The sequence below is a fragment of the Mirounga leonina genome, unplaced genomic scaffold (genome assembly GCF_011800145.1).
Source record: "Mirounga leonina isolate KUSES-001 unplaced genomic scaffold, KU_Mleo_1.0 Mir_447, whole genome shotgun sequence".
Taxonomy (NCBI): domain Eukaryota; kingdom Metazoa; phylum Chordata; class Mammalia; order Carnivora; family Phocidae; genus Mirounga; species Mirounga leonina.
The window spans coordinates 6,035,511-6,059,728 of NW_023270757.1; the positions used below are offsets into that span (position 1 = coordinate 6,035,511).

At 43.2% G+C, this 24,218-nt stretch overlaps 1 protein-coding gene and 1 long non-coding RNA gene across 6 annotated transcripts in view; one reads left to right on the forward strand and one right to left on the reverse strand.

Moving 5' to 3' along the window:
• Positions 1-10,527, reverse strand: part of LOC117999060 — a 41,346-nt gene extending 30,819 nt beyond the window's left edge. The window contains exon 1 of the long non-coding RNA XR_004676192.1: positions 8,844-10,527. This is a non-coding gene — a long non-coding RNA (uncharacterized LOC117999060). The remainder of the gene's footprint in view (positions 1-8,843) is intronic.
• A 1,431-nt stretch (positions 10,528-11,958) lies between these two features.
• NFIB (nuclear factor I B) overlaps positions 11,959-24,218 on the forward strand; it is a 235,200-nt gene continuing 222,940 nt past the window's right edge. For all 5 annotated transcript variants that reach the window (XM_034987974.1, XM_034987976.1, XM_034987975.1 and 2 more), the window contains exons 1-2: positions 11,959-12,642; positions 18,737-19,268. In XM_034987974.1, coding sequence (XP_034843865.1) covers positions 12,613-12,642; positions 18,737-19,268 — 562 coding nt within the window. In that variant the 5' untranslated portion in view covers positions 11,959-12,612. The remainder of the gene's footprint in view (positions 12,643-18,736; positions 19,269-24,218) is intronic.

The following is a 24,218-nucleotide window of genomic DNA, read 5'->3' on the forward strand; positions in this document are numbered from 1 at the left end:
CTTGGGCAGTGTGGGGTTTCGACTCCATTGCAAGGGCTTATCTGGTAATATTTTGAAGTCTTTTCCCCAGATATAATTCTATAGGATGAGCAACTATGTCTTGTGGGAAAGACGTTTTGTTTATTTTTTACAATCAGTGTCTGAAGAAGAGGCACAATGGATTATAGCTGAAGACTGCTAGAACCAATGGAAAATAAAAATAATTACCAGAGGTTGTTGTTTATACTTGGGTATTCTTCTTCCACAACAATATACAAGATATGCATTCTCCTTTCCTCAGTAAAAGTTGTACGAAGACTGCTCTCATCTACAGAACTAAAACAAAGTGCCAGAACTTGGCACTTTATACATGTCCTACTTTAAGACTCTCTAAATATTTATAAAATAATTAAGAAATTTTTGAAACTATTTCCTGGAGGCGATATGCAATATGAATGCTTACACAGGCTTATACCTTATGCAGTTTTTAAATTCCTAAAAAAATTATCCAATTGTTTTAAAAGATGGTGTGTTTTATTTAGTATCATGTCTTAAGTATTCCACTATCTTTTTATATAAATTAAGTTTGCCCACATGCTAGCATAATAATGACTAAATATAATAATCTAATAAATTAGTGTGTGCCCTTTAATAAAAAAATAGAAATAAAAACACACTTCCTATATTTTTGAGAAATAGCGAAGTCAGATAAAATAAACACCTTTGGGGTAATGACTGAAAATTACTGGTTTAGATGGGGTAGAAGAATTACTTCAATTATGACATAAAGCATTGTAATAATGCATGCTTTTAGAAATAATTATATAGTGATTATTCTCAAAGATAAACACATGCAGATGTTGTAGTACATTAAAAAAATTTCTTAATTTGAAGAAAACATACAGAAACTGCATTACCAGTTAATTGGCTTTAAGAAAAAACAGAAAATCTAAAGTGTCAGTGTACTCGCGAATCCTCTAGTTAGTTCTAAGGAATCAATTGTGCCTGCAACTGAAGGCAGAAAAAAATTAGCTTTTCTACTGGAATCACTTCAGTTAGATGTGTCAGAGGGCCAAAATGCCTAAGTAACATTGGACAGTCCTTATTTTTAAAAAATGACTAGTTATAATTTCTAGAAAGACTAATATAAAAAGATATTTGACCTTAATTATATTCTAGGAAAGGTTTTTAACCAAAATAATTTTAATTTTAAAAAAGCACCCCCTAATTTCTATATATTGATTTATAATGCAAAATATGAAAACTGGAAAACCAACCAACAGTGTAGATTAGAAGACCATTATCATTAGCCAAATAAGAGACTTAGGAGGAACGACCCATTGAGGGGACTACAAATTAGTGAGTCTGATTTCTCTAAGACATGACTGGAAATCAGTTTCCTTATTTTATGAGCATTGAATATCATTTACTTATGATATGTGTACATACTTGACAGACAGAAGAGTAATCGGTAGAAGAATAAGTATTATAAGCGTCACATGTCAAAAGAAACAAATTACATGCAAATAAAAAAGATAATCTATGAAAGACTGCACATGACATACAATGGTACATTCTATTACTAAATAATATGCTTAGGCAGAAATCGTCTGACAGGTGACACTAACCCCAGATTCATTCAAGTCATCACTAGAAAAGCACAGGAAATCCTTCCCTTTCCCCTTTCCTATTCCTTTCCCCATTTCATGCCTTTGGATATGTCTTAAACAAAACTGGATTCTTCCCGTAATGTAATTTCTCTTTCGCATGAAATTGATGTTGGGAAGGATTGGTATAAACTCCACTGTGGACTTCAAATAATTGCAAGAGAAAAGACTTTCTGAGGCATACTTCTGTACAAAAGTTTTAGAATTTGGTAACACTGCCCATTTAAACACTTCCTTTGCATCCTCAACAATTTTTTAAAGTGTAGCTGCATTGAATTTTCATATTTTATATTTGGTTCCTTAGTGCTAAACGTGATTTACTTCACCATGAAACTACTATTAGGAAAGGCTAGAATGGAAACAGATCTGTTTGTTACCCACTTGAATTGACTGCCTGAGTAGAATGAATTATAGCTACCCTAGCTGAGTGGTTAAAATTACCGAACTTGGATCAAGATAGACGTTAAAAATTAATTTTCCTTGGGAAGTTATAGCTGAGTGTGGAGATACATACATATATATGTATGTATATATGTACATGTGTGTAATCCCATCCTCAGCTCCCTTCCCAAAGCTATATAGATAATACTGTGCTAGTTTTTCCTAGAGGGGAAATTGGGAACTGTTAAACCTTCAGTTTAATAACCCATTTTTAAATTTGGCATTTTCTGAAGTCCAATTATGTCAATACAATTACTACTTTTCCGCTTATTATCATTGATATTACTCACATACAGCCAACGATCTATAGTGTGTGTATTAGAAAAAACCTTTTATTTTTTGGGTGATGAGGCCAAAATACCTTCCTTGTTTTATAATGTGTATTGTAAAAACCAAGAACCTGAACAATGTTGTTTAAGTTCTCTTGGACTTTGAGGGTAAACATAACTGGGATTAAAATACTGCCATGCTCACATTTAGTGGAGAGATAAGAACAATTCATCGGGAGCTATTCCGGTCCCACTGGTAATCACATAATTGAACAGGGATTTTAGAGGATATTTGAAGCCATTGTCTGTTGTGCAATTACATAATTAGTCAAAATCTCTGTAATAAAATCTTTTCTAAGCACACGTGGGTTAGTACCATGTAAATTCAGGGCTAATGTTATATTTTCACTTCTAATACTTGGATTCGAAAATCAGAATTATAGAACAACTTAACCGTTAAGCCTTTCGCCACACCACAGACGCTTAAAATGAAAATAACTGGATTACTTAAAAACTAGACAAAACCCCTACATCCACTTAACTTTAAAAAAGTACTAATCAAACCCAGTTTGTTTATGAACACTAATTGTCTACCAAGCCTCACCTAGAGTGTTTACTTCTGGGGCCCCAAAGGCTGTATATTTCTTTGGTGCTAATTTTTTCTTGCACCTACCCCTAGATTATTGACATTCACATGGATGCATATAAATAGAAGTCAAGAGTGCTCTCTTTCTGGTGGCTTTGCTGTAATGATAAAGCTTGGCTGGGAGGCCCATTTCCGAAGTCCTTTTACACGGAAACAAACGCGACCTTGCGAAGTTGACCGAGCAACGTGGCGGGAAGCAGGGGAGTACCACCAATTCCGTCAGCATCGCTAGTATCTGGTGAAGAGTCTCGCGCCGCAGCTCTGCCCGGCTCTCCGCTCCCGCACGCCGGCAGGGAGGCCCCGTGACCCGGGGAGCACAAAGGCGCGCGGAGCGGAGCCGCGCGGCCCCGCAGACAGGCGGCGCCGCCCTCCTCGCCCGCCCTCGCCGCGCTCCTGCCCCTCCCGCGCCGCACAAAGAGCAGAGCCGCCACTCGCGAGGGGCGCCCGCGCCGCGCAGGCCGCCACACCCACTCGGGCCCGCTCCCGCCTCCGCCGCCTCGGGCGCCCTGATGAATATGCATCGCCGCGCGCCCGCCCCCCCGCCTCCCCCTCCTCCTTTCGGCTTCCTTCCCGCCGCCAGGCGGAAGCGAAGAGCCGCGCTTCCCGCGCACCGGGGCGGCCGGGGCGGGGCGGGGCGGCCGGCGAGCCCGAGAAAGAGAAAGGCTGGAAGGCGACGGCGGGACGAGGGCGGCCCGGGCGCGGAAAGGGTGCGTGGGCGGGTGGCGGTTCCGGGGCAGCCCCGCCGCCGGCCAGGCCAATCCGAGGGCGGGGAAGGGGCGAGCGCGCGCCCCCGCGGCCGCGCCCGCTGCCGCTGCGGGGCGCGCCCGGAGCCCGGGAGGGGAGGCAGCCCCCTCCCCTAGAGCAGCCGTGGTAAAACAACAATAAAGAGCCCACCGAACACACACGCATACACGCCACACACACACCGCACGCCACACACACACACACAGACACACACACACACTTATCACTCTGGACGGCGTTCAGGTCAACCACGAGAGACAGTCTTCTGCAAGTGAGAGGAAGGAACACTGGATAGCTAGACTGAGGGGGCTGCTTGCTTTTACACTTGACTTTTTCTTCTCGGGCAAAGAATTGGGGCTTTGCAGACATAATAATTTAAAAAATAAAAGACTACTCCCGGATTCCTTTTTTTTTTTTTAAACTAAGCACAAAAAGCGACACCCAAACAACCCTTGAGAAAATCCACAAATCTGTACCTGAGACACGTGAAGTCCGCGGCCCAGGGTTCTGTTGCAGACTCAAGATCGCTTTTATTTAATGCAATACAGTGCAATGGTATGTGACTTTGAAATGATGGGTTTTATTTGCTCGTCTTGTTCTTCCCTTGCACCCCTTCACCCCAAACACAGTTTTTTTTTCCCTGTTTGTGCATTGTGAAGTGACTGTTTTACCTAAATGTCATCTGCTTTACAGGTTGAGCTATAATGCTGGATTTCCAGGCCAACGCAAATACTTTTTTTTTTTTTTTTTTTTTACCTTTAGCAACTTTAGTATATGTGTCACACTTTTATGGCGGGAATCCGTGGATAACATTGTGAACCCAAACTGTGAAATGTAGCATTTTCCCTGCTTAATTCCCTATTTTCTCCTCCTCCCAATGCTGGAAAAAAATTACTGTACAAATGATATTTTAGTTGTACCCTGTAGTCCATTCTCTCTTTTTATAGCATTCTTCCCTCTACTTTAAGGTGAATATGCACAGCTTTGTTACATATTCTCATTTAAAAGTGCATTTTTTAAAATAAGTGAGGGTAGTTAGTTTACTTAGCTCTGGTTCGTGTGTTAAGAGTTTTTAAAAATTAGTATTTGTTCCCAAATTTAGTTCCCCTCCACCTTGTCCCTGAAGTTGCAGGATCCAATTGTTAGTCCTCCCACACCTCCCTCCCCGTTTAAAAAAAGATTATGATGGATTTCTTCCGCTCCTAATACTTTTTTTAAGTCCCGTTGGTTTTGCTCTAGGATTTTTACCCCTTTAAGTGTGTGTGTGTGTGTGTGTGTGAGCGCGCGCGCCTCTCTTTTCCCTTGTGCTCTCTTCGCCAGTATGTCTGGGACACATTTTAATGCACAATATCCCATCCATTAAGTTGTGGTTGAATGCGGAGTGTGTGAGGACTTGGCAGCTTTCAGGTTGAAGGGGGCGGGGAAGCCAGTTTCGACTTTGACACAAGATGCCGAAATGGCGTGATTGGAATTACTATTAGGGCTGTGAACATGGCCATCTTCTCCTCCGGTTAGAAGAACTGCCATTGAACTTGAGACGGGACAGACAAGATCTCCAAGCCCCCCCCCCCCCCCCCCCCCAGTACAGTAGCTGGCAGGGAAAAGGCGCCAAAATACACAAGATTAACTCTAACGTTCTTTGAATGAATCTTATAGCACCATCCTTTGTAATTTTAATTTTCCAACAGGCGGGAAAAAGTTAACTTTTGAACCCATACTGAACAGACATTTAAATCAGCTCTAAAATGGAATAAATCCAGAAAGCCATACAGGCATGCTTATGTGGTTAGAAGAAGAATGCACGTGTAAATAAGCAGGGTGCATGTGTGTATCTGATTGGGTAGTTCAAGATTTAATCAAAATCAGAATTAGTGTGACTTTTGAGTACCTTTACTGTATGGGGGGGGCGGTGGGGAGAATCGTGAGGCTAAGAAGCTGACCTTTAAGCAGCCAAGTAGAAACTGCAAAGAGTTGTGAAACACAAAACGTTGTGGTTTCCAGTTTTACATTTGAGGTTTGATGTTTTCATTTAATGGTATGAGAGATGGAGAAAGCTCCAGCGCTGAAAAGTCCCTATTAAATCATATGTGGGCAAAGGTCAAGCACTCCAACTCACTGATACAATATACTGCAGATTCTTGCCTAACTGATGGGGAGTACAGGAAAAAGTGCTTGGGCAATAAAAGTATTAGAAGGGTAATTATCGTCGTGGTTGGGACTGCATTCTTGTGCACTGGGAAAAGGTTTTTACTGGCCCCGATGAATTTTAAAGCTGAGTATTGTTGAAAGCTGTTTTAATAGGAAATTGATTAGCTGAGTGTTTCATACAATAAATGGTGACAGTTTCATTGTTTGATGTCCAAAATAAATTCCTTTTATTCTTTAGCAGACATAGACATCTATTTAATTTTAATATGATCAGACTGAGCAGCAGCATAATTATGAGTGAATATGATGTCACGAACATTTGTAACCTTGCTTTTAGAGCTTTTGACATCACACAATTTGACAATATTATTGCTTTGAAATTTATTAACTTTCTGTGTTGTTAAAACATTTCAGAGATAAAGTTTACTGAACATATATTTTGTGTAGGCCCAATTGTTTGTCTTTTCTCTTTGTAATTACACATTGTTTGTTAAATTTTAATTTGACAGTTAAAACGCACAATTCTGTTGTTATGCGTTATTTTGATTTTGAAACAGAATGGCAGTTTTCAAAGGAAGAATTGGAGAAAGGGGTGCAGAAAGTTTGAGTTTCTTTGCAGTACACCTTCTGCACTTCTTAATATAGAATGTAAAGACTACTTGGCTATTTTGGATAAAGCTTTTTAAACATCTCCTTAAAACCGATCTGTTTTCATGTCACAAAGGTGTATGCAGATGAGTAACAAAAAATCGATTTATACGTAGAAATAAGATGATAGTATAGTTTTACTTTAAAGGCCAGCTATTTTGAAAAAGCTGTTTTGAAAAAATAACTACAACACTCTCAGTCTCAGCAGAGAAGAGACTGGGTATTGAGAGTGTATGTAACTTTTGAACTATTGTGAGTAAAGCAAGGCAATTATTACCATGATTTTCAAGGCTTAAAATAAATCATGCAAAAGTTTCAGGCAACTGCTGACTTTGTAATCCAGGAGCAAATGTCTTCAGAAGTTGGGAATCTCTGCTGATGAACTGGCTTCATCTCTGGAGAGAAGTGGAAACCGGCTAACCTTAATAGAGGAATCTGGCCCAATCGCTGTTCACATTCAGTCGTGGCTTGTAAATGTGCCCGAAATGTAAGCACACTTAGTGGGATAGTATTTTTTTTTTTTTTAACAGTCGAGTACAGGCATTTCAGCAGCGACATTATTAACAGCGTCATTTTTCTCATTTAGTTTTGTCCTCAGGGGACACCAAACAGCTCCCAGAGGAGGGAAGAAAAGTCCACGGTTATTTATTCGTTTCAGTGAAAGAGAAAGCACTGGCAGTGGGGGGTGGGAGGGTGGGGTGGGGAAGCTAACCAGTTGTGAACTTCCTAGGAGGGAAAAATTGCTACCCTAATTTGACAGTAGTAGTTTAAGGGCTGAGAGAGCTGGGCATGATTTTGCAATTCCCATCAAGTGCAGGCAATTTCAGTACTTGTTGGTTGTTTATGTATGTGCTTTTGAGTGGATTTTTGGTGTTCCTGCTTGTGGATATGAAATTGTGTTTTCCCGGCTACACATGTATGATTTTTGTGGTTCATCTGGAAGAAGGAAAGGTCCCTGGGCATGGTGTGGTGGATACTTGCAGTTTTGCAGGCCTGTTTCCTGGGGTCAGGAGGTCATCTGTCTCTTTTGTATTTAGTTTTAAAATATTGATATTGGCGATAGGGCCAGGGTGTGTGGTTGTTGAGCCTCCCCTCAAATCACATTCAAGAGCTAAAAAAAAAAAAAAAAAAAGTCATCGGGTGTATTGAAAATGACAGCTTTGTTAAGCTCCAAGAAACCTTTCCCTAAACTGCCCAGGATTTGCAACCTGTCACTGAGTTTCTTTAGAAGGGAGAAGGTTAAAAGAAAATCAATATTGATAGATACTTCAGATGTCAAGTCCTCTCTGGAGGTCGGTGAAAGGCTCCAACTGGGTAACTTGCTTAATTTTTCAAATATACAATTGAGTTTTGAAAAATCCAGTCTCCCGAAGCACTGGCATTCCTTCTTGAAGTCAACAAACTGTCAGCAAAGAAACTTTTTTCCTCTCTAAGGTGGCAGGGAGTAAGTGATATAGGGAGGAGATTTTAGCAATTCTGAAATATCAAATATTCCTGTTGCTGCAGGAGGCTTTCACTTCTTTCTAGTTCCTCAAACCAGATTTTGGGGTGAATGCAATTGGCTTGTCATTACCTTTTGGTGTGGGGGAGAGAGAAGAAAGAGAGTTTAGGGAGAGGTAAGTATCCAAAGCTAAGAAGTGTTTGGCCCATTTTAATAGTATCAGAAACTTCTCAGAGATACTTTAACAGCACTCTTAATACCATGGCACAGACATTCTGGAAAAAAGGGAAAGTGAATAAAATGCATGTACTTTCTCAATTCCTCTCTCTACTCTTCTACCTGGGTTTTAAAAGATTGGTACTTCTCAAATCAAAGGTAATGGATGAATGTTCTGAGAGAAGCCAGATGTCCCATACACCCAAATCTACCAGTCTCTCTTTACAAAAGTCTCCCTTAAAGTTCATCCTGGGAAGGCCTGCAGTGACCTTGACATTGGCTGGACAAGAAGCAGTGTTTTTTGGGGGGGTGTGGGAGGGAATGTCAGCCATCCTGCCCATGGCTCCCAGGCCTGAATGGCCAGTCAAAGCCATATAAACTGAGCACCCAGGAAGCCCTTCCAGGATGTCTCTGTTGCTCATTCTTTCTTCCTTTTTCGTTCACCCCATCTCACCATTACTCCTTTCTCAATTTCCCTTTTCTTGGAAACACATCAAAACTCAAAACTACCAAGCATCCTCCATGCTCATCAGACTGTCCCCAACCACAAGCGCTCTACAAACACGGAGCACCTGAGAGAGATTTGAACCCCTCAGAGATAGGCCTGGGAGGCCCCAGACATCTTCACTTCTCTGGGATCTTACCTGGGTCTGTCGCTGCTTCTTCACCCCTGGTGCTGCTGCAGATTTGTGGGTTCTTCTGTGTAACAGTTGTCAATTTTTCGCTTTTCTTTTTTAAGCTTGTGAGAAACTTTTGGATGCAACCTAGTTTTGGTGGCAGAGGGAAATGGTTTCTGTTGGTAAGGGAAGCTAATAGGGGAGGAGGGGTACGACCTCTGCAGACACTTGCCCAGGGCTCAGCCCTGGGCCTCTTTTGCCAGGGGACAGCGGCTGGTTCTGGGATCTCTGGCTGAAAGGAGCGCTCTCTGGGTGCCAGGATTTCACTGGGGGTGGTGTGGTGTGGAGGGAGGGAAGAAGGGAGGGAGGGAGGGAGAGAAAGAGAGAGATGGGCTCCGGATTTTTAAAGAGACCCCGGAATAATGGCTTCTGTAAGAGCCCAGGCATTCAAAGAGGTGTGTTCAAGGACATGAGTGCATTCGTGCCAAGGGGAATGTCTTTTATGGTAAATTAACTCTGGTTAAATTGAATATTTGTTCAAAGGGAAACTCCAGTAGTTAAAGCTGGTATTATCAGTAACGCTTCCCCGCCCCCTCCCCTCAGACTTCGCTACGAGAGAAGAGAGAGGCAGCATAATGTGCGATACAAAGTGATGCTTTGGGGTTTTTATATTTAATCTGAGATCGCCTAAAATTTTCTGAGAGAGAAACGAGTATTTATTTGCATTAATCCCGACTGTCACCTCATCCTTTCATCTATAAAGACTGTCAACTTTATCCTGGCTTTTCAAAAAGAAGAAATGACCCACACAAAGGAAATTAACGTTGTCAGAACGCTGACTAGAGGATTTGCCTCCGGGGGGAGCAGGGAGGCTGCTCCCAGTGGTGTGTGCCCTGAAGGGTTAACTCGGGGCAGTTCTCGAAATTTCCCCGACTTTACCTGTCTTCCCTGATCCACCGCTCCCCCTCTCCGGCCTCCTCAGCTCCCCACCCCCCAGCGCCTTTCTTCTTTGGGCTCTGGGTTTACGGGGGCTGCAGCTGGTAGACTTGGCAAGCTCGCCTCATTAAGAGCGCTCTTTGAAAACGGACTGTGTTTGAGCATTTCCCTAATGAGGACAGGACGGGGTTAAAAAGTGACCATTTCATGGTTGACTTGAACCTGCCTACTTTTCTTGATGTGTCGTTGTGAAATGCTTGATGTGGATAACTCCCACTTGGTGAAGGAAAAAGTCACTGGTTCCCTCAGGTCCGCTGGGGGGACCGGGGGGGGGGGCGGTGGGCAGAAGCGGGAAAGAGCGAGAGAAAGGAGAAAGTTGAGGAAGAAAACCGAAAGAGAGGAAGAGGAGAAGAGGGAAGGAGAATCAGAGAGCCCCGCCAGACCCCAACAGCACAGTTGGGAGCAGGGGCAGTCGAGTCCTCTTCGTGGCCCCAACCGCCCCTGGCGGCCCCCAGCTAGGTAGACGCGGAGCCCCTGGCACTCACTTTTCCTCTCTCCATTGTCTGGACAGCCTTTGCTTCCACCTCTTCCCCACCCACCCCTTGCCGAAAACCGGAATTTGGGGGGCGGGGAGTGGTGTGTGTGTGTGTGTGTGAGTGTGTGTGTGTACGCGCGCGCGCCCGCGGGCGCGTACAGAAAGGGTGCAAGGCAAATCGCCTCCCTCCAAATACCCGAAATCAAGTTCATTCACTCGGGACCCCGCGGCTCGTCGCCGGGGTGGGGGCGGGGCCCTCCGCGCGGGAGCGAGGCCGGCGCGGCCGCCTCTGCAGGGCTGTAGCGGCACACGCACCCCGCTCGCGCGCGCGCCCGCCCTCCCCGCAGCTTCGGGCGCGCCGCCGCCCCGCCCTGCCTGCACCCCGGCGGGGAGGGAGCCGCTTTCCGCCGGCGCCCCGGGCCCCAGGGGGTGGGGATTGGGAGCGAGCCAGCGGGGCTGCAGGAGGAGGAGAGCGGAGCGGGCCGCGGGAGGAGGAGGAGAAGGAGGAGGGAGCAGGAGGCGGCGGCGGCAGCTCGGCCCGATCCTCCCGCTCCGAGCGAGGCCACGTGCACGGGGCACCCCCGGGAGCGCGGCAAACGGCGGCGAAGCGCGGCGCGCCGCTTCTGCCGAGCTGCCCCGGGGCGCGGGCTCGCGCTGGGGAGACCCCGGAGGACCCCGCCCCCGCCCCCCGTCCGCGCCGGCGCTCCCCAACTACTTGAGCCGAAGTTCGCTCAGGCCCCCGCCTCCTCGGCCTGCCCCTCCTCCCTTCAGCCGGCGGGCTTGGCGGACCGCGCCCGCCCCGGGTGCGAGAGTCGGCGCCCCAGCCTGGGCCCCGGGGCGGCCTGGGTGTGAGGGAATTTTCCATTCGTTCCTTTCTCGGGCCCAGACCGGCTCAGTGCTTCTCCCACTCGGATGTTCCCGCGGCTTAAAGAGTCCGCAGCGAGCACAGAAATACCTCTTCCAGGGCGGGCTTTCGGGGGTGTGTATGTGTGTGTGGTGGTGTGGGGAGAGTGCGGGACTTGCCCAAAGGGCGGAAAGATCTAGTTTGGAAAGAAAAAAAAGTCATGGTTCTGTTGCACCGATATTAGACCTTTAACAAATGAGAGGGAGAGAGAGAGAGAGAAGAGAAAGAGAGAAGCAAGAGGAGGAGGAGGAAGGTGGGGGGCGGGGGGTGTGGAGAGGCTGGTGCAAAAGGAATGCGCGTTTGCAGGAGGAGGAGTAAAGCGATGATTGTGTAATTAAATAATAAAACAATCCTTAAGTCTGATTTGGAGAGAGCTCGAGCGGGGTCCAGAGGGTGGAACCGGTGAAAATTTCAACTTCCAAGTTTTGCAACGAAAGAAAGCGAGAGAGGGAGGGGAAAAAAGAGCCCAGAGCAGAAAAGAGACGAGTTTGGAGCCGAGCGGGAGAGCGGGATTTATCGTTTGGGATTTTTCAGGAGCTCGTTCCGATCCCCCCGGGCTCTGGGCAGCGGCGGCGGCAGCAGCAGCCTCCTCGCTCGGCCCGGTCAGACGCGGTGCGAGGCGGGCGGCCGGGCGCGGAAGAGCCGGCGCGGGCGGCGGCGGCGGCTGCAGCCGGGGGCCGCGCCGCGAGCCTCTTCCGCCCGGGAGACCTGCGCCCGAGCCCCCTCCCTCACCCCAGCCTCTCCCTTCTCCCCCACCCACCCCGCCCCCACCCGGCCCTCTCCCGCGCGCGCCCCGCCACCCGCGCGCACTCGCTCACGCTCCCCCTCGCGCACACACATGGTCGGCTCGCGGCAAAGTTTCGCTGGCGATCGCCACTCCGGAATCCTGCCGCAGTGCTCGGGGCTGTAACCTTGAACTTTCCCAGCGCGGTGACACATTCTCCTCGCTCTCCCTCCCGCGCTCTCTCCCGCGCCCCCCCTCCCCGCCTTTTTTAAAAAAGCATTTCACCACCAACTACCACCCCAATCCAACCCACGCCGAACCTTCGCGCACCCCCTAGCCCCCAACAACAACAACAACTGCAAAACAGAAAATAAATCCCAAACCCAGGCGAAAAGCAGCCAACACCGGCGGCGGCGGCGGCGGCCTCGGCGAGCAGGGCCAGCGCGCTCGGACTGCAAGAGGGTTAAAAGTGTAGATTGGATTTCACCCCGGGAAATCTAGCACGCCGAGTGAACTTGAATCTTTGGCTATTTAAGGAGGACTGGGTTTGTTGTGAAGTTGCGGTGATCCAGCGCAGAGCCCCGTCCTGATTGAACGCATCGCGGGGCTCAGATGACTGTAAAATGAATAGATGAAATTCTTGCTTCTCGAAGATTTTCTTGCGCATCTCCGGGAAAGTGCGTTTTAAGGCGAAGTCATGATGTATTCTCCCATCTGTCTCACTCAGGTACATGTCTCGGTCGCTCTCTCGAGCTTTCTCTCTAGTCCGAAGTGCCTTTGTTTTGTTTTGTTGCTCTCGTCTGCGGACAGTTAACGGCTTTAGTTAACCTCCGTACATCCCTGTCCCTCGCAGAAGTGGCCCGGAGCTGCGGCGGGCTTTGCGGGGCGGCGTGGGAGCCGGCGCGCGGCCGCTCGCCCGAGGCCACTCCGCGCGCCCGACCCCGCGCCCTGGGCTCGGGGAGCGGGCGCCCGCGCGCTGCCAGGGCGGCTGGGCCGGGCGCGGCCGCCGGGGGTGGGCAGGGCCCCGGCCCGGGAGCGCCAGCCCCTGCGCGGCCCCCCGAGTGCCTGCTGCTGTGCGGCGCCCCTGCCCAGGGTGACCGCCGCCCCTGTCGGTCGCTGGAGCGCTGAGACCGACTCGGGCTTTAGAGGAGCTTTCCGGAGGGACCGAGCCCTTATAAACAACCGGTGAACTTGGGCGAGGGGACTGTAGCACGAGTCCTTGTGGGCGCCTGTGGACTCCGCTGCAGGCAGTGGGCGGGCGACGAAGCGAGTCGGAGGCTGTGGTCCGGAGACCCATTCCTTTGCTTAATTTGGGGATCTGAAACTCTGGTCCATCGTGATCCGCACTTTGAGGTTTCCAGTGACCACACCACAAAGGCAGTCTTTACGTTGACACGAGTTAGTTGGTCTTGGGGAAAGTTAAGGACTTTAGAACATGTTCATTTTGTGGAGACCTGTTCATTTGATGATATTTGGGCGTAGCTCGGAAGGCAGAAAGTAATGCTGGAAAAGTAAGGTCATTTTAAAAAAAATTCACTTTGAAAATTGTCCTAAGACTTTAGGAACAACGTTATGAAATAAAGCACTGGCTTGATGCATTTTTAAGAACACAATTTATATAATTTTAAGCCAGACGGTCAAATGGAAAAGTGGTGAGACCGAACGGACTTACCTGGGGGCGGTTTTCATCGCTGCCCAGCTAACTAACCAACTGGCGAACTAACTAAATATCAGCCCAGAGTTGTTATTTGAAGCATTATTTTAAACCTCAAAAGGTGTGGGACTGTTGACTTCAGCTTTGAGGAGGAAGTGTCACCATTGGTAATTGATAACCATTTTCTTGGACATTGCCATAGAAAACTACACAGTTAAAGAAGTGTTGCCAGGTCTTAGTTGTGTTATAATTTTTTAAAAAATCCAGTATCACGATGATACATTTTTATAATGGACAAATGATTAAGATTTCAATTGTATGACAATTAGAAGCCATTGTGATTGGAAAGGACCGAGGCATTCATAAATTGTGAATGAAGATGAAAACAATGATAAGGCTTATTCAGTGATTGGATACAGTCCTGTAGCTTTTTGGCTGACACATTTTTTATTGTTTATATTTTGTTTGGCATCTGAGTATGATTAACTTAGATATGGCTATTTTCAGCAAGTAACGTGCACTTTAATTTAACAAAACTGGAAAAATGAGTTGCTGAGTTATTTGTATTTTAAAAGCTACAAATAATGGACAATAAATATGACGATGAAACTGTTTCAGGTATAACGAATTACCTTTAGTTGTAAAAGTTACCTTTCATATTACCTATCAGCAGGATATTTTTTTCTTTCTGGTAAACCATGTTCATTTGGTATTATCTCTACATTATTGAAGCCTAGTTCAAATAAAACAAATTGAGGTAAGCTTTTTCGCTTACAGAGTACTGCATCACTTATTCTCACCTGCAAAGGATTGCTTTTCTATATTAATTTATATTTCTAGCATCAGCTGCTCAGAAACCTTGCTAGTGATTACACTGCATTTTTTTATTTCCTCTAAATATGCACTGTAAAGTCACTAGCTTTATCGTAATTTCTATAAGTTGGAAATAACATTGCAGCATCGTGACATATGGAATATTAGGAGCATATACAGCATAATCATTCAGCTATCACATTAGTATTCAAGAACACATACTTAACAACACTAATTCATGATGACTAACATTCTCTCTTGTTTTAATAATGTAAATCTAGGTTGACGTATTAAAACTGTTATGGGGATTTCAGGCCTATGCTTAAGAAGGAATTGTAGCTTTCCAATTCTCAGTATCTCTGTGTCTTTATAGGTAATGTAAGGTGTTGCAAAAAGTAAGATTACATTAATAGTGTTACTTTTATATCAGACCAGTAGTTTAGCTTTGTGTTATAAGAGTCTATTAGCTATAGCAAAATGTTTTTTAGGATGTGTAAATACAGAATAGAGAAACATTCTTAATTGGTTGAAAACTTTACAAAGTGTCTCAGCTGTTGCAATAAAGTATCTAGGTTTTAGAAAGAATTTTAATTCAAAAGGAGCTACAGTTAAAGTTGTTGATATTTAGCAAAATGTTATGTAAAAGTGTCAGTATATCCTTATAAATCAGTATTTATACTTCAGTACAAATCAGATATAAAAGGAAAACTAAGAACCTTCATATATGATTTAATATTTTGCTTTTTCCAAAAATAATGTAAATCCTTAATAAAACTTTCACTTGGCATGACTGCAATGAATTATTAAAATTTCAAGTTCTTCATGGAACATATTTTAAATGGTTTATTGTTATATAGCAGTGCCTCAAGAATATCTAGTATTTACTCTTCCACCTCTCTGTTGATCTAATTTTCCATCCCTTTCATGGAAACCATTGTTTCTGTAAAGAAAAATAAATATTTCTGGTGGAATTAGAATTGTTTACTTTTACATTTGATATTTGTAACTTGGTTATTTATTTTATCAATTTAGTTCAACTAAAGGAAGTTTTAAAAGAGAAATGTCAATGAATTTTAATAAATACTCTAAAAGGGAGAGGTGGCATATTACCTTAGTGTAGAGCCATTAGATCTTAGGTCACTTACATGCTTAGCTTAAAAAAAAAAAAAAAAAAAAAAAAACTTTCATAATGGTTTAAAGTGTTATTGTGATAACCTATTAATTAGGACATTTGAATACCTTAATCACTTCTTTTTTTTGGATGAAGACAGTTACTATGCTTCATATGCGTGTCACTCAAAATTACTAAAAATGTATTGCAGCTCAGTGTTAGAAAACAGTCACACTTGGGAGATGACATTTTAGGCATGTTAATACAGAAGTGTATGTGACTTATAACAAACCTCTACTTACCATTTTTTTGGAGGTTATGTCTCCTTGTCAAGTGTTTCACTTGAAAGGAATCCACAGAATAGTAAAACCCTGAAACATTTTTATAAGGCAACTTTGTGGACTGAGCAAGTTTGCTGTTTCCATTTGTCAGTAAGAAAAAAACTATGTTTTAAAACATTATTTGGCAGCATTGGCAACAAACTCAAGGCAACCTTAAAAAAAAAACCCACATTGTTTTGTGTGCATTTGCTAACAAATTCCAAATTCAGTTTTCAAATTTGCATTTTAATTGTTTAAAATAATTTATTAAAATTTTGGGATTTATTACATGACAGATGATTTGAAACTCAAACAAATTTAATCAAAAGTATGTTTGATGTCTTTATAAGAAAATGAAATGTCACTGAACATAGTACTTAAGGTTGTAAGCACTTAAGAGTTACCGCACCGCTTAATATCTGTTGCAATAATGCAACATTTTTAAAAGCGTGCCAAGGGTAAAATGAATGAGACAAAGCTCCCCCATCTATTCTTTACATTCTCAAGTCCTTAGCTGATGAGTATGTATGTATGTTTTTTAATCATATCAATAAATCGTAGTAAAAGTCAGATTATAGGAAGTGAGTTCCCAAAGCATGTTTAAGTCCACACTTCCTTAAACGGGGCTTCCTTTGCATTATTTCTAAGGGGGATAAACAAAGTTTTTGTAGTTACAGTGAAAGCTGAAAGCATGGCATCAGAAAGTATATGGAGATAGGGAGGTCTTATCATGGGCTGTGGTTGCTGTGAGCAGGGCTGCCTTCCCACACAAAGAACAGATTGTGGTTTAACTCTTTCCATGGCCTAGTTTAATGTGCTCGCATAGTAACCGAATTGTTCAAATCTCTGCTGGAAACTACTGATCGGTTTAATGATTTCCTCTATGGCATTTGGTTATGCCTCATGCTGTGATGTAATCATCTGCATTCTGTATTGTTATAAAATTTTGATTTATACTCATTCTGCCGGAGGAACGGTTTACAGCAATATGTTAAAACACTTGATAACTGTGTTAGTGATTGGATGGGACATACACCTTTTCCGTGTGTGAAACGCATACCGCGAACACGCTGTAGTCTTTAGCACTGAAAACTCGAATTTCATCTTAAAAGTGGATTCAAACCCATAGGGCATTTTCTTTGGCCACCTTCTTTGTTAGAGTGTCATTAGTTGCACTTTCTTCATCTTTACCCTCCTGGCATTCATCAGACTGCTGGTTAGATAGAATTTATTCCACGCAATTCAGGGTGACCAGCCCTAGTGTGTCGATTCTAAGTTGGGATACGGTAAGTTAGAGAAAGTTATTTTCCTGGTTGGGGTGACGGTGCATTCAGTGTGTCCAGAAAAGTGGCCGCGGTGGGAAGTTCTTATTTGCTTCGGATCTTGGTTTATTACACGCGTACAGTATGCCTGCACAGGATGTTAGCTCTTTCTCTGAGCAGTAATAGGCCTAAGCTTATGAGACAGGTTTTACCTATGGCAGGAAGTAATGAAACACGAACTGCTTTGGGAAGTAACTTGAAATATCTGTAGGTGAAGATGATCTGCCATTGCTCACTGCCTCCCTCCCTTAAAAAAAAGGCTTAGATGGAACAGGCAGGGAAAATGCAGGAGCCTAAGGTAAAACCACTTCATTCAAAAGACAGGATACTGGAGAGTCGATACACGTGCAGACTCACAAGCCATGCATACGTGCACCCACACTCCGGCCGGAGAATTCACATGCGTAGCAAATGAATTGTATTGATTCCACAAAAGCAGTAAGTGACCAGCGGTGCACTCCTGGTGTCACCCTGCCACCGCATGCAGAGACACAAAGCATGTAAAGTTGGTGCCAAGTTGCCATTTTTCATTGTTCACCTCAGATTGATTTTTGTTTAGAAGAATTGCCATACTCATGTGATCGGTTAACAAATTAACTGACTCTGTGGGGCTTCAGATTCTATAGGAAAGCTGCCGGAAGAACATTCATGTAATTTTTATTTTCAACTTTGGAAACTTTTATTGAAAAACGGGAAGAGCGTGTCTGTGAGAGAATAGAGTGTGAGAGTGAGTGAGTGTGTGTGTGTATGGCGTGCGTGCGTGTGTCTTGGAGGCGAGTGCTGGTGGTGGAGGGAGAGAATGCACTGCTCAAAGTATGGAAACCTTCTGTTCGGGACACTGATACGACAAGCTGTGTCCTTTGCCCACTTTCCCTCACTGTATACCGGTTTCTCTAGTTACCACTCTTGGAATGGTGCTGTTTCAGTGTTGGAATGTTGGACGTTTGATAAGAAAATGGATCAAGTTTAATGGCGCATGCTCTTTGTGCCACCAGCAGCCTCTTGCTGAGAGCATGCTCCAAAAGCGGGAACTGTGTGGCATTACACTGAGCATCTATATGCTTTGTGTTTCTGTGCCACAGAGAAGAGAAATGAACTGTGGCATCGCTCCTGCCTTCTGAACAGCTCTGCTCCGATTAAAAAAAAAAAAATCTCACTGTGTTCTTTGTAAAATGGTACTGCTTAGTGTTAGTTGGTCAATCAAATATTTAAATATTAAATTAGGTGCCAAGCACCTTGGTTACTTACGTTTTAAGGAATGTAGGATGCATGGTGGGAATGAGGGGGATGGGGCCAGAGTGGAAATACAAATATAAATCTTATTTTCTTTTTAGGAGGCAGAATCAACCTGTATATTTTGGTGGAAAAGGGGCTGCTTGGCATACTTTATTTTCTTCTTCTCCTGCTATTTTGATAATTTTAAATAAGAAAAGAATGTGATTTTTATGCATAACTTTTTGTAATGAATTGGGAATGGACTGTAGTTTTATTTATTTATTTATTTATTTATTTATTTATTTATTTATTTATTTATTTTTTGAGCCTTTAAAACTAAGCTGACTGTGTCTGTCTTCTTTCTCCCCCCCCTTCATCTTCCACAGGATGAATTTCACCCATTCATCGAGGCACTCCTTCCACATGTCCGTGCAATCGCCTACACTTGGTTCAACCTGCAGGCTCGGAAACGCAAGTACTTTAAAAAGCACGAGAAGCGAATGTCAAAGGATGAAGAAAGAGCAGTCAAAGATGAGCTTCTCAGCGAAAAGCCTGAAATCAAACAGAAGTGGGCATCCAGGCTCCTGGCCAAACTGCGCAAAGACATCCGCCAGGAGTATCGAGAGGACTTTGTGCTCACCGTGACTGGCAAGAAGCACCCATGCTGTGTCTTATCCAATCCCGACCAGAAGGGTAAGATTAGGAGAATCGACTGCCTGCGACAGGCAGACAAAGTCTGGCGTCTGGATCTAGTCATGGTGATCCTGTTCAAAGGCATCCCCTTGGAAAGTACCGATGGAGAGCGGCTCATGAAATCCCCACATTGCACAAACCCAGCACTTTGTGTCCAGCCACATCATATCACAGTATCAGTTAAGGAGCTTGATTTGTTTTTGGCATACTACGTGCAGGAGCAAGGTAGGAGCAGATTGTTCTTTCTTCTAGTACGGCAAACACTGCCCACAAACCCCATATACGGAACAGCTGGCTTGGGTTGGATGTTCCTCGAGGCCCCTAGATCTCCTTCACCCCCTCTGGGTAGAGTGGCCTGCCCTCTTCCACTCCCATGTCCACTCCCATGGGCCAGCCATGGACACAGGCATGGAGCTTTCATACCCGGATAGGCGTGGGTGTTTTGGGAAAGACCACAAAGAGATGCGTTTTCGAATGTCTTTGAAATAATATACCTTTTCAAAGACACAGACTAGTCTGAAAAGTGTAGTTTATTACAATTCACTTTTTGTCCTCGACTGCATTCCTTGTGTCTAGTCATTTCTCAGTTTGAAAATGTAACTTTATTTATGAATAGTCAAACCGCTTTTTAATAATCTTTGTATTGGCCTCATAACTAACAAGGTAGATGAACTTTGCTCACGAATTTAGTCCTATTGCACCGAAAATAGAATTAACGTTTCCTATTACAAAATGCTTAAGATAGCCAATACCAGAAAGTGTATCTTACGTGGACCTAGATTTATTTAATTTGAATATATCTATCAACACGTCCTTTTGATTGTGTAATATTCGCCATAGATTAGATGGATTATAGTTCTTGTTTAAATAATTTATGGTATAATATTTTCCCAGCGTGACTTGGGAATACTTAATATCATTAGTTTACTTGAATGTGAATTCACAAAACTTACTGAGGAGAAAAGTTGCACCTCTCCTTACAGAACAAAAACAGAAAGTGGACTGGTTACACTGGTTTAAAATAAATCTCAAAAAGAATGCAGAAACCACATACCATACCTATTAAAAAAAAAATTCCTGATAAAGACAGTGGTATAAATGTCAAAAATAGGGGATATTTTTGCTGAGTATTTTTTGAGTTCATGAAATATGTTTCTTTATTATTATTTTGTATTTTCCTTTAAATAAGTGAGGATTTCTTTTCTTCAAATAAATGTGTCAAGATACGGATTTCCATGTATTAGCAACATCATTTTAAAAAGCAGCGTACCAAAAGTGGACTGAAGTTTGATCTGCCACAGATGGTGGGTCATTTCCTAACTTGCCTGGTGGTAGGGAAATGGCCTGCAGATACTGAGGTGGCAGACGGGTTATCTGATATTCGTTATATAAATCTGGGATTCGGTAAATTGGTATGAACTTTCTTATTATCCAAAAAAATGAAATACCAGAATTACTCTTTTGACTCAGAAATCTAGGTACTTGTTACGTGCTTGTCTTTATAATTCCTTGATATAGTGTTAGAGCTATGCTTAAATGTCATTTAAAAATTTTTAGTTTGATTTTAAATAAGATGCTGGACATGATATATTTGAAACTTTACTTTTGTTGTTGTTGTCGAGACATTGCATTTGCCATTACCATGCATTTAACAATTGAAGTCCAAGTAATGATGGTTTAGAGAAAAATATATTTTTGCCCTGTGTGTCCTAAAATAAAAGCTCATAAACACATGACACTTAATTTGATTGACAGCTGTCTAGGAGGTGACATCCTAAGGTGGGCTGTATATCTGTGCTGGATTGACTGTGAACGTGTTGTAAGTGTGTTGTGAAAGTCAAGGCTGGAAGTAAAGTTTTAAAAAGTGGGCCATGCAACTTTTTAGTGCAGGGAGGGAAGATTCGCAACCACTTCACTGCTACTCACATTTTAACTTGCTTGAAGGCTAGTCCTTGAGGTGTGCATGCATGTACATTCACTCCTGGGGCAGGCAGCCAAGTCTCTTGGTGGATGAACTGACAATAAAGAACATATCCTTTGGATTTGTGGAGATAGATTGAAGAAAGAAAAATGCATAGATGCCTTCTGCATTGCACCATTGGTCATGATAGTCATGAAGTTTTAAGCAACTCTTGGAGACCATATTTTCAGATAAAACATTTATTTTGTTGTTTTTTTGAATCTCTATCATAAAAAGCTTTCATTATTTTACCCTGTACATCTAATTGGTATCCTCTCCTACCTGCCAGTGCGTCATCTCTTCTTAACATCTGTTGGCTCTTTCTTTGAAAAAGTCACATCAGGATGCTTTTGTGTTTTCCTTTCTTCAAAACTGATATCTTTTCTTTTTGGTCAAATGTAGGTTAATTATGTTATTTTGCAGTGCAATTGATTGAGGAAGGCATTTAGAAAGACAAGTCTGTAGTCAATCAAAGTGCTGCCTATCTCCCATCATGACTCTTTATTTCTCCTCTAAGTACAAGAAAACCCACTTAAGTCGGTTTTATACATCAGGCAAAGAAGTATGAAGAAAGACATGAGGGAAAAATAAGAAAAGGGAACTGTAATGTTTACAACAGAACAAGCAACAAAATTACCTTTCCCCCCCTCTTTCTCCATCTCCGCACTTCTAAATGACTGGGAGGAAAACATGAGAAAGAACAGAGAGAATGCCAAAGATGGTTGCCACTGGTACCAGGATTGGCATCAGACCCTCTTTGTTTAGCTCAGGATGCCTGTGATTTGTTAGTTGGCATCCGCATTGCAGTGTGGAGTGATGTTACAATATATTGACAATTTCCAGATCTAGAGATGTCAATAGTCCTCTTGGTTATTTATACGAGATCACGAACGGCATCTCTTCTGGAGGAGGAAATAAAGACCAGCATATAATAAAGTTCCATTGTTGGCCAACTTCCTCTGCTTTTCTTTTTCCCTCTTTCTCTTTTGGTTCAACCCACACTTTTTTTTTTTTTCTTCTTCATGCCCAGCAGCCTCATCTTTTTTTTGAAATGTGGAAAGAGTTACTAGAGCTTTGACACAAGCTCTAGTACTACATCTGCATCTGATATGGTTTTGGGAAAAATTTATGCATTTTGAAATCACTTTTGATATATAGTTCATTAGACCTTTGCATCACATGGCCACAAAGGCAGGAATTTCTTTAAAGCTCAATCTCTTTGTTATTCAGCTTCTTCGATGCATATAGCCCGACTGACCGCAATTTAGTCCATTTTTCTATTTCTCCACATTAGTAAAAGGTCATGTTCAATACAGTCATTTATAAAATTAGATAAGCCCCCCACTTTACCTCAAACATACACATCATGTGGGAGTAACTGCGTTTAAATCCATAAAATCATTTGACGTTATTGATTCAGAGGGCTGCGCTTCGGCTGTTCCGTTGCTACAAGAACCGCCATTTTGTTTGTGAAGTGCCAGGCGAGGGGGAAAAAAAAGGCAGACACTGTGCTTGATGCCAATAATGGTTGCCAGTGGCACCGAGGTTGGCATCAGACCCTCTTTGTCTAGTTGCTGAATGCCTTTGATTCGTTGGTTGGCATCCGCATTGCAGTGGGCACACTGGAAAGTTTTTGACAATCCCTGAATGAGAGCTGCTTGCTTGTTTGCTGCGGCAAACCTTAGCTAATATAAAACCCTTCCTTTTTATTTTTTAGGTTGTTGCTTTTTGGGTTTTTTTTTTTTTTAAAGCTGTGATAGATTAGAGGAAAAAACAGCTCTAAAGTGGCCTCCATTTTCCCAAGGATGTTAAAGATGTCCAATGATTCTTGGGCAGGTGGTACCTATTCCCCATATTGTCTTTGTTATTGCATTCATGAAAGCCAAGCAAAACAAAACAAAACAAAAACCAGGCAAACCCTGCACAGGACACCTTTCTGGGACGTAAGTGTGCTGTAGGATGCGGGGTGTGCGTTGAGGGTTGTGGAAGGCTAGCTGAATGTAGTGGTGTGTAATGCATTCATTATGACTGACTCTTGCTTTCAGTCACATCACTGCTTATTTCTTATGTAATCTGTAGTTCCCTGAGTTTCCAGCTTTCCAAATTTTATAGTAACATGTTGAGAGGATTTAACTTTTCTTTCTAGTGACTAACGTGGAACAGTGTAAATGTTAAAAAAGAAAATAAGCAAAGCCTCATGAGGAAACCTATGTGTTAAGGTCTGATACAAATCCTCTGTTCCTGAATTTCTCAGTTCTGCATCAAAATGTTGCCAGATTCTCAGAACACAGTTCTGCACACCAGGAAAACCAACCAAAAGGCTAAAATAATTTTGGTTGACGTTTCCTAGATAGTGAGCATTAATATTGCTTTCCGGTTAACCACCATTATCTCATTAATTAATAAGAAGGATTAGCAGTTCTACCCCAAAGGGCTGCAGAGAAGGAAGTCTGGCCTATGGGAGGCCTTGAGTCCAGGCTGTGTCCTGTCTGAAGGGGAAACGGGGGTGGGGTGGGGTGTGTGTGGGGGGGAAGACTGGGCTTTCCCTGAGGCAGGGAAGGGTTTTGAAGAAGGAGGTCAAAACACACTAAGAAGTTTAAAGATCTCAAGAGATAGTAACTACTGTCCTGAATTGAACAGATCAGAGTTTAAACTAAGTCAGCCTAACTGATTTTTGGACCGTACTTTTGCACTCCTATTAAACACGTTTCGGATACTGAAGAGAGTCCAGGAACCTCTCATGGCTTATGGCTCTTATTAAGGAGGAGTTTCCTTTAGCCTTGGGGAACCCTTAAAGTCAGGATCCACTGCTGGATGGCAACTTTCGTTGTTTTATTGTTAAGCATTATGATAATTAAAGTATATTTTAAAGTTGTGAAAAATGTGACTTGTTTACAGGGGAGGTTGTAATCATTGTTACTGTTTTTGAAATAGAATCCTTCCCGGTTGTCACATATCATTAGCGAGGAAGCAAATGCTAAGAATTATTTTCCTCCCTCAGTTACTGACTTTTAGAATCCTTTTGGGTAACCATTATTTCTTTATGAAAAGCTTATGTAGGTAATTGTTTGCAAGTTGACAGCGTATTTTAACATTTTAATAAATTTCACTTCATTTGCAGGTATTTCCCATTATGGGGAAAACTAAGCTCTTGGAATTTGTTGAAATGAGGCCGCCCTCCAGAATGATCTGGTGTGCTTGCATTTGCGAAGGGC